Source organism: Temnothorax nylanderi, unplaced genomic scaffold (genome assembly GCF_030848795.1).
Source record: "Temnothorax nylanderi isolate EJ_2023f unplaced genomic scaffold, tnyl_v1.0 TNYL_tig0085_pilon, whole genome shotgun sequence".
In the NCBI taxonomy this organism is placed as follows: Eukaryota; Metazoa; Arthropoda; class Insecta; order Hymenoptera; family Formicidae; genus Temnothorax; species Temnothorax nylanderi.
In genome coordinates, this window is record NW_027249147.1 from 487,584 (window position 1) to 498,705 (window position 11,122).

Genomic DNA, 11,122 nt, shown 5'->3' on the forward strand with positions numbered 1-11,122 from the left:
TTATCGATATATATTTCTTCTTTTGTAAAAATACCTGATTTACTCATAAAATTATAAGTTAGGCAAATTATTATATAATAAGATAAGGGGATAGGTGTATGAGAGAAATGCAGGGACATGAACTTTAGCTTAATTTGGGTTTAATTGTTTTATATGTCTCTTTTATTTATATAGTTTTATTAATGCTATTAACACGAACGGATATTTCTGTCTTTAGATACCAACTCCTTATTTGGATTAAAAAGTATTACTTTGATACCGGATAATTATTCGGAGAAAAGGCTATAATTGATTATATGTAAAAGGAGTAAATTCTAGCTTAAACAAAATTTCTCAAAATAAGCATAATTACACTAAAAAATTAAATATTTACATTATTTACAATACGCTTTTCTTCGAATACGAATTATTTGTGACTTCAGTTTTACACACAATTTTAAATTATGAACATTATTCATGTTTAATTTTTTATAATTATAGCAATAGCAACGAACGGGTGTTATCAGAAAAAATAATTTATATGCTAAAAGAAAGATATATCGTTACTCTCTAGTGGATATATTTTACATATTATGTAACATAAACGCTAATCACACGCAACGTGACATTCTTGTTATTTGTCAATGTCGTCGTGACGTCTGACATATTCGCGAGAAAAGGGCTGCCGACCTAATAATAAACACGCGATTAAAACAATCGGAGCTGCACGCCACGTGACACGGAAGAAAACGGCGTCTCTGTCTACGATTACTGTATCCGCCAAGTTTTATTGATCAATCGAAGGATATTTATAACCTCATTTCAGCGTCTCGAAAACGCGCACACTCTCTCCGCCGTTTCGCTAAAACGGAGCATGCAACAACCCGCGTCCGTCGTACGTACGTTAACACGTAGGAGTAGCTTCCTCGATAAACATTGATAACGCCTGATAACGTATGTACATACATGCTGATCGTTGAGTATTATCGCTCGATCGTCGATCGAGCCGATCGATCCCTTTGTTTCTCTTCTACGACAAATGATTCGCCTGTACTTATCATCGCGAGTATCGACATTCGGAATTCTCCACCAGAAGCTGGAATTTTCTACAATTTTCCTCACGTCGACTTGTCCAAATCGAGCACGCAATCGTCTCGTACGTTTCTCCATATCTTTCTGCCCCTCTTTCTTCCCTTTCGACCGAAAAAGGAACTCATTCCTGCTCCCCGTTGTACATATACATATATCACATATACGTAGTGTCCTTTCCAGCAAAATGTAACGCCGCTTCCGTGGAGGAAAGTAGGAACGGGAGAGGAGGAAAACGCGTCGTCGTGCGTCGTCCAAGTTGTAAATTTCAGAGATATCGCGCGATGATGTAACGATGTCATCCGCGAGAGGAACGAGTGATCCATTTTTCATGCCGTTATCGAATCGAACATATGCTGCAATTTGAAAGTCCAATTATGATACTGCCTCGTTTTCAGTGCAAAGAATTATATTATTTGATATATTATCATTTAAAATTATTCGGGAGGAGAATATCCGTCAGGTCCGCTCGAAACGACGCCGAATAAATAATATACATACATATGTACATATTATTCTTCAGATATAATGCACGCGCGCGCGCATACATACATACACACGGAGCATTTATAATAGACATTTATTAATTTCCGAGTCATCACTTCGAGAAGTCGCTCGGCCATCTTTGGCCGTGACGTCAGGAAGCGCGGAATCCCGTTGGATTCTGGAGAAAATGCATCCGCGCGACGGCGAGGAGGAAAAGCCGCGCACGCGAGCCTGGCACGACGAGCGAGGCGATCGTTGCGCGAGCGATCCGCATATCTGGGAGAAAAATCTCACGTCAATGGAAAGTCGCGGAAAAGCGCGCGGGAGAATTCGGCAAACTAAATACATACGGTAACAATTTAAAGCTCGGCGAAGCTTTCTCCACGTTCCGCGAGACTTTTTCCCCACATCGAAAGCCCGTGCGAGAACAACGAGCGACGGGCGAAGGTCGCGACAGACGCCCGAGAAAAAGGGAGGAAAAAAAAAACAAAATAAATAGGAGAGCCCGACGGCCGACTGGCGCGGAGTGGCGAGTCTCGCCAGTTTGAATTTCGCGCGGCGCGTCCCTGCGTAGCGCGCGGTGGACCCCGTGGCGCGTTGTTATGATCTATCATGGCGGAATGTAGTGTTGTGGCTGCTCGGTGTCTATGTCAATTTTAGAGTGGTGCAGCACAGAGGAAAGGAGCGCGAGCGGCGATGCGAGCCGACGGCGACCGTTGACGGGTATTCGCGTGAGATAATCGTGTTCCTATGAGCGCCGGTATCGCGGGAGTGGCTACCACGTATCACAACGGGCACTCGTCGTTCGTCGCCGCCGCCGTTGCCGCTGCCGCCGTCGCCACCGCCACCGCCACCGCTGCCGTCGTCGTCGTCGTCGTCGCCACCGCCACCGCCGCCGTCGTCGCCGCCGTCGCCGCCGCCGCCGCCGCCGCCGCCGCCGCTGGAAAAGGAGTCGTGCACAGCGGAGCGGAGTGCGCCACACGCGCCAGCGTTCACTGACCGAGGGTGTCGGTATCCAAACTGGAGAAGAGCCGTGTCGTCGTGCCGGCCGAGACGACGAGTCTAGCTATCTCGCTTATCTCGACCCTACGTCGCGGCCGCCGCGACACGTGAGAGTCGCGACTCGCGAACACGCCAACTTTTCCCGCGCGCGATCCGCCTCCCGGGTAAGAGCTCTCATCCCCCGCGGGAGGAGATCGCCGCCTAACGGTCCGTCCAACGTGCGGCGCGTGGACGCGGCTCCGCCGTGGACCTCGCGAGAAGGAGCCTGTCGAGGGGGAAACGCGACACACGTTCATACATGACGCGCGTCCATTGCCCATGCTATTCGTCGAGCTCGCCGTTTCACGGTACGCACATATGATTGTCGGCCGATCGGGATCGGGACCGAACTGGTGTGTGTAGCTTGTGCACGTTGGCCACGAGGACCTGCCTGAGAGTCGCGGACGTTGGATGCGGGCCCTTTCGACTGAGAGACCCTGACGCCCTGCCGGACGTTTTTGTTTATACCAGCACGTATGACGCAATAACGATAAACCTTGATGGGTCGTACAAGGGCATGCGGGAGTCTAACATATCCAGGTTTTTGTCCATTTGTTGCTCCAACAGGTATCTGAGAGTTCTCTCGTAGAGACCAACCGCCAGAGAAAGCCAAAGATTGTGCGAATCCAGAAAGGCATGCGGATTTGTTGGTGATACGGAGAGTGCACTAATTAGTTTCGCAATATGACGGATACACGTAGAAGAGTAAAACTGTATGCCCTCAATGCGGATAGGCAATGGGACGATCGTGGTACGGGTCACGTTTCCTCTTCCTATGTAGAGAGATTGAAGGGAATTTCCCTCTTGGTAAGAGCAGAAAGCGATGGCTCTCTTCTGCTGGAGAGTAAAATACAACCTGATACTGCATATCAGAAACAGCAGGTAATCAGAGAACATCCATAAAATTTGCTTTTTTCATGACTCTAGCAAAAATCTATACTTTTTTCAAGCATAACACACGGATGTTATTGATTAAGTATTGCGCTACTGTTGCTTGGTTATCTTGTACAAAATTTTCCAATCTAGTTGTGATCTTTGTGAAACAATGAGAAACTAAGTGAATAAATCAATGTGTGTGTATTTCTTTTATTTGCTTATTATAAAATTTAAACAAACAAAAGAATTTTTTTAATGTTGCAAATTATTTCCTAATTATAAAATATTTAATATTTTATATTATAGAAGAATCTATATTTCCTATATTATTTTACACATTAACGTATTAAATGTATAATTAATGATTCATAATGCATGTATATATATGTACAAATAAATATGTGTGTGATTTTAGGATACTCTGATAGTATGGTCCGAAGGAGACAATTTCGACTTAGCCCTAAGTTTTCAAGAAAAGGCCGGCTGTGACGAAATATGGGAGAAAATTTGTCAGGTTCAAGGCAAGGATCCATCTGTAGAAATTACACAAGACATTGTGGAAGAATCTGAAGATGAGCGGTTTGATGATATGTCAGATGCAGCACCGCCTATCGAATTACCTCCGTGTGAACTTAGTCGATTGGAAGATATTAATGAGCTCATAGAAAATTGTTTAACGTCCCCGATGAGAAAGGAGAAATTAGCAGTGGCACTAGAGTCCGAAGGTTACATTAAGAAATTGCTAAATCTTTTTCGTACATGCGAGGATTTAGAGAATATTGAGGGATTACATCATCTTTATGATATATTCAAAAATATTTTCTTACTCAATAAAAATGCATTGTTTGAAGTTATGTTCAGCGACGATACGATTTTCGATGTTGTTGGCTGTTTGGAGTACGAGCCAACGTTATCTCAGCCAAAGAGGCATAGAGAGTATCTTCGACAGTTAGCCAGATTTAAACAAGCAATTCCTATTACAAATACCGAACTGCTAGCTAAAATCCATCAAACATACAGAGTTCAATATATTCAAGATGTAGTGCTGCCAACCCCGAGTGTATTCGAGGACAACATGCTGAGTACATTGAGTAGTTTTATATTCTTCAATAAAGTTGAAATAGTGACTTTGATACAGGACGATGAGAAATTTCTTACTGAACTTTTTCGTCAGTTAACGGACGAAGCAACATTAGATAGCAAGAGACGTGATTTAGTCCTTTTTTTAAAAGAATTTTGCAACTTTTCGCAAAATCTTCAGCCGCAGGGGAAGGAGGCGTTTTATAAAACGTTAACAGCACTTGGTATACTTCCTGCTTTAGAAATTACTTTGGCGATGAATGATGCACAGACAAAAACGGCCAGTATAGATATATTGACTTATATCGTGGAATATTCTCCAAGTGTTGTACGAGATTATACATTACAGCAGATAAATAACACAGAACAGGACCAAATGTTAGTGAATGTAATAGTTGCTCAACTTGTCGGGGACAGTGATCCTGAGTTGGGTGGAGCGGTGCAGTTGGCCGGTGTACTACGTTTACTTCTGGACCCAGAGAACATGATGGCTTCTGTTAACAAATCAGAAAAGACTGATTTCTTAAATTACTTTTACAAGAATAGTATCGGTACTCTAATAGCCCCTCTCCTGGCAAACACGATCGGAGAACGACCCGCGAGAGAGGATTACAGAACAGTACAACTTTTGGGATTGATCTTGGAATTGTTATCATTCTGTGTGGAGCATCATACGTACCATATTAAAAACTGCATATTGAATAAAGATTTACTCAGAAGAATATTGGTTTTGATGAAATCGACACATACATTTTTAGTGCTATGTGCATTAAGGTTTATGAGAAAGATTATAGCACTAAAGGATGAGTTTTATAATAGGTATATAATTAAGGGTAACTTGTTTGCACCCGTATTCGATGCATTTGTAAGAAACAATGGCAGATATAATCTTCTAGACTCAGCTATACTGGAAATGTTTGAATTTATCAAATTGGTAAGTAGTTGTTGCTTTTGCTTCGTTCAAGGAAAATATATATACGAAAGAATTTGTAGTGTTGTACTATGATTTTGTACTATGACGTTTCAGGAGGATATTAAGTCACTATGTTCGCATGTTGTTGAAAACTTTTCAAAGGAACTGGAAGCAATTGATTATGTACAAACATTTAAAGCATTAAAGTTAAGGTATGAACAACATCAAGACAAGTTGAAAGATCGTGATAGATCTACAATTGACAGGTATATATAATGATATCTCTTTTTCATACTTATAATGAAAAAAAGATAAAAGGACCCAATTATGTTAAATATATTTTAGACAGATTAATAAAGATTAATAAGACTAGACAGATTAATAAAGATTAATAGACAGATTAATAAAAACTGACAGTACAATCATTTTTATTTTCTAAGTCATATGTAATGGAATTATTTATATGTAGTGTCCCATCAATCTTGCGGAACAGTCGGTATCGAAGGGACCAGAGGCAGCTAGACGAGGAAGAGGAACTATGGTTTAATGAAGAGGAAGAGTTTGATGAAGGTGAGATATAATGATATCAAACAATAGCAATAAATCTTATATTTCCAATTTCTGCTGAAATACTATTATCATCCTTAAATTTTGCACTCAATCCCATTTTTATAGATTCGAAAAGTCATCAGCAACAACAACAACAGCAGTCTGTATTAAACAACAATACTGCTAATAATAATATTACCTCGCAACAACCACAAATCAATAATAGCTCGTCAACAACGAATGAATCACCAATTGCTTCGGATATAAATCCTACTCCGGCTATTGGCACTGTGGAAAAAACGGGAACCGCACTGTTCAAGAAGGTAAAACAAGAAAGAGATACATAGTATATACATTTGACATATAATTATACAGCATCATTTTAATATGCAACTAAAATTATTAATATGCAACTCCATGAGTAGTTAAATTGACTTTTACGTTGCAATTTGCATCAACAGATAATTTTATGTTAATTTGCAGATTTGATATGAAATTAAGATTTAGATTAAATTTAATTTTCAGGGGTTAGTCGATTATGAAGGAGATTCTGATGAGGAGGATGAAGATTCAGAATTAAGTCCTTCCCCAAAACGACAACGATTGTCATAGTAGGCAAACTTGGAAAGAACAAGAACATTTGTGATTTTTAATTGCTATTATCATTTCATGACCTTCCTACGTGTAAAAACAGATCTATCTCCTCGGAAGAGACATAGATTGAGCTTTCTTGCTAAGGAATGGACACAACAATAAGTGCTTTTAAAAAAAATGTATAGTGGACACTCATTCATAGATCTGTCTATGTTGACATGTGTATAGTATGTGAAACATAAATAGGGTCGGAATGTGTGTGAAAACTTAAGTAAGTTATGTCGATCGGGGTGTATCGATAAAACAAAGGAAGAATGAACTTTCTTTAATGAAATGAACAGTGGTAGTATTGCGGCATGATATGATGTAGCACGATGTACTGTATAATGCGTTAAAAAAAGTAAGGGATACTAAACAAATCATAGAGTCCATTCCACTTGTCTGGAAACATCTTGTGCACTAGGAAAGATAATCTCATGGATAATTATGGATAGTCTAAGAAAATTTGGCCAAAATTAGCCAAGTTTAATGACTTACAGATACACAGGAGATCGAAGCGTACACTTAGATAGACAGTGATAAATTAAGATGTCATAGTTGACTTGTGACGTCACAATTGAAATATCACAGTTAAACTGTGTTTAAACTGTAATCACAGTGTACCACAGTTATCTGATAAGTCTACGAAGAAGGAACTTACAACGTGTTGTAAGACCAAATTCGGAGCAGACAAAGAGTACATGATGTACCGCACAAAAAAACAACCGAGCGTTTTGTTTTGCCATTCGTAAGTTTCCTATCGCATGCTGTGCGATAGAGAGCGGTTCTTCAGTCAGCGGGTCAGGCACTATGAAACTTTATCCAGTTCGACAGAAGTAATATTTAGTTTGTATATATATGTATATTTGTAACGATTGTAAAACAACCACACTCATGGATTAAGCAGAAATACGCAATTTCTTTAAGGATTTAGTTCCCTTTGAAATACTTTCAACAAGCTTTTCGGTTGTCAATGTAAGTAGTAGTAATTGTACAATAAATATTTGATTTATGTATATTTATCAGTCTGCACTTCATGCCCAATGTTAATCCTTGATGTGTAAAGTATAACCTGAATGTATCGCGAAATGCTTAAATATTAGGCTTATGTAAAAAATATAGTGTTCGTATCTACATGATGGGCAAAGTGGAGCCAGGAATGGCAGAAAAGCGCTTTGTAAAAATAGATTATATACGATTTAGCTTTGTTAAATCATAAACATGTTTAATACAACATATAATTTATATATTGGATTTAAAAAAATGTCAGAAGATGCAATATAAAATCTTAATTTGTATTTGTGCTTAATTTGTATTAAATTTAACAAAAGATAGAGCATATAATGAATTCGTCTTATAGAAGTGAATAACATTTTGAAATTTATATATATACAGGGTGTCCCATTTTAACTTGGACAGCAAAATATCTCAAAAACTAAGCTCCACATACAAAAATGTTTCAGACAAAAGTTGTATGGTTTCAAGGGGGACATAAGATGGTACCATTGGTTTGACCTTGGATGGTCGTTTAAAGCTCACATAAACGACACCTTTAATTTCTTAAATGGAAACCCCTATTTTTCAATGCATATTCTTGTAGCTAATCTCGAGAGCTTTTCAAAACACTATAATAAAGTATTTTTTCGTTAAGAACTTTTGGAATTATGAGGCTTGAAAGTTCTAGTATTTTGACATAAATTACAAAATATCTTGTAAAACATTAAGTTTTCGGTAATGTTACCTTAATACTTTTATGTCCCCCTTGAAACCATACAACTTTTGTCTGAAACATTTTTGTATGTGGAGCTTAGTTTTTGAGATATTTTGCTGTCCAAGTTAAAATGGGACACCCTGTATACATATATAATTGCTTTAAATTGAAGTTTAAGTTTAACTTTACAGTATCATATCAGAGAAATAGATTTATATCTATTTGAATCAGCTCCAGAAAAAAGGTGTCTTCTTTGCACCATTTATGCAAGCGGTAAAGCTTACAGTAAAAATGTAATTTTAGTATTTATCACTATACTTATAATTCCTATAAGTATATCGCATCGATAATATTCATTTCTACATCGTTTTTGGTTGAGTTAATTTTCAGAAAAATATTACAAATTAATGTACAGATTTTTCAACGATATGCCTAATACCCGAAAGAATTTCCAAGACTGCTTTAGGACTGTAAGTACATAATGCTTGAAATATTGCAGTGGAGATACACATGTACACATATACATATATATTAATTCTTACTGTAGCGAAAGGGATTCGAAAGTTAAATTCAATCACACAAGATAAACAAATTGTGAATATCTGAATAGGCAAATTCGCTGGAGCTGAGTGATACATGTACATAAAATGTTGTGCAACTTGGACTGATCACAAAAAGAAGAATGTAACAAAGAAATGTAATATTAATTAGTTAAGTAAGATAATGCTGAGTAATGTTGTTCTTTATGTGTTTTACATATATCCACAATCTATTCGATAATAAAGAACAAATATTAAGCCTAGAATGTTATTGGGTGTAAAGAGTGTAAGTAAAAAAAAAAGAAGAACAAATGAATTAATATCTAAGTGATATTAGAGAGTAAAAATGCGGTCACGTGCTAATTAAATTGAGAAATTTGATATGTACATTTGTACAGAGTGTGTTACGCTCTTATACATTTCGTCATCAATGGTACACTTTATTTGCAAGCTTCGACATTTTTGTTTTCATTTTTATATTAATATTTATAATATCGTATTAAATTTTAAAATTTTGAAGAAACATAATGAGCTGGAACATATTTTCCTATCGTTACGAATTCATATTTGTAGAATAAAAATATACTTTTAATATGAAGTAAAATAAAACCTACAATCCAATTAAATTTACAAGCACAAGATCGTTATAATCTCATATTTATTGGCTGCTCTGAAGACGTTGGTGTTTTATCATATGAAGAATACAGGGGAAAAACGATCAATCTCCATTCGGAGTAACTTAAAAAAAAAAAACGCAATTTTAAGTTTCAAGACATCAGATAGTTTACGTTACGTATATTATAGATTTTCAATACTGGTAGTGAATATCAGAACGCAGCCTTAGTGTTTACTTAATGTTTACATTGTTGGACTCTGATAGTTCTTCCCCACAAGCAAGGACTATGATCGTTTTTCAGCACGGTACAATTCTTTCGATGTTGTTTCCAATAAATTGTAACTGTTCTCGATCAAAACAAATAAGAATTAAGAAAGTTCTTTGGAAATGCCACAAGATAGTATGATCAGATCAATTTTTACAAAAAGTGAACTTTGATCGTTTTTCTCCCTGTACCCTTTATATGTCTTCTATTAAGTATATTTCATATTTATTATGGTATTATTATATAATATAGCTTTTTTGAACATACGATATGACAGTCTAAAACATTCTGCCTCAAAAACCGTCGCCGAGATCGCAAACATACATTTTTCAACCACCACATCGATATAATATTAAAGAAGGAAAATATGTCGAGACGTGCACACATTGTACAATATCACATGCTAATACTAGCATGCGTTTAAATTATATAATAAAACAAGATAAGAAGCTTTTTCTTTGAGAATATATATATATATATATATATATATATATATATATGCGCAGAAAAAGAAATCTTTTTATATGAAAAGCTATTCGAGAATTTTGTGAATTAAGAGCAAGTATAAGATATACAATCTTGTGTGTATTATGGTAATAAGTGAATGAATTGTAATTGAAAAAAGATATTTTGCATTTTATTCTACTGGGGAATGAAAGAAACAATCAGGCAACAAAAGTGATATCTAAATGCAGGATTCATAGCACAAAACACGCAACTATTGTAGAGAAAGTTGTTTAACTTTCACAAATTCTTTGCCCAATATTGTATCATCAGATTCTAACTTGATTATAGCAAAGATTCATTTCTAATATGAATTAGTTGATTGTTATAGTATTAAGTAGAGATTGATATTTGCAGCGACAGGAAAAGAGATAATTAAATTTAATTTGAAATTATAAAACTAAATATAGTTATAATAAATATATATATTAAATATCCACGACACATTTCTATATATATGTACATATTATATAATAGAGAGAATTTATTTTGCATGCTGCAGACAGACATTGGTTTCCATTATTCTACATGGAAATATACGTTAGTATTTAATTAAATAATGATCACAGAAAAGTTAAACATTTATACATATAACGTACTTATTGCTGGTATTATGCTATGAATCCATTTCATTTGTTAGAAAGTAGACTGCAACAGAGTGAGAATGGTAAATGTGTGTTATACAAATACAGTGTGTTGTAGAAGTGCGAAGAGTATTTAATTAAATAAAATTTAAAATTAGATGAATACTTATTAGCGAAGCTAATCTACCTTAATATCTACTTTGAGTTCCTGTTGAGTAAAAAACAACATGCTTGATAATTAGCTTGTGATTTAATCT

The 11,122-nt window shown here is 36.5% G+C and overlaps 1 protein-coding gene and 1 long non-coding RNA gene across 2 annotated transcripts; one reads left to right on the plus strand and one right to left on the minus strand.

The window, feature by feature from the left end:
• Positions 1-133: 133 nt before the first annotated feature.
• Positions 134-2,008, minus strand: LOC139774696 (uncharacterized). The gene is made up of 2 exons (XR_011718646.1): positions 1,905-2,008; positions 134-1,830 (listed from the first exon to the last, which is right to left on the minus strand). It is a non-coding gene; the product is annotated as an uncharacterized lncRNA (long non-coding RNA).
• Positions 2,009-2,162: 154 nt separating this feature from the next.
• On the plus strand, positions 2,163-11,030 carry Flfl (serine/threonine-protein phosphatase 4 regulatory subunit 3 flfl). The gene is made up of 6 exons (XM_071710105.1): positions 2,163-3,477; positions 3,887-5,485; positions 5,579-5,730; positions 5,934-6,034; positions 6,140-6,336; positions 6,539-11,030. The coding sequence occupies exons 1-6, from the start codon at positions 3,280-3,282 to the stop codon at positions 6,623-6,625; spliced, it is 2,334 nt and encodes a 777-aa protein (XP_071566206.1). The 5' UTR covers positions 2,163-3,279; the 3' UTR covers positions 6,626-11,030.
• Positions 11,031-11,122: the final 92 nt, after the last annotated feature.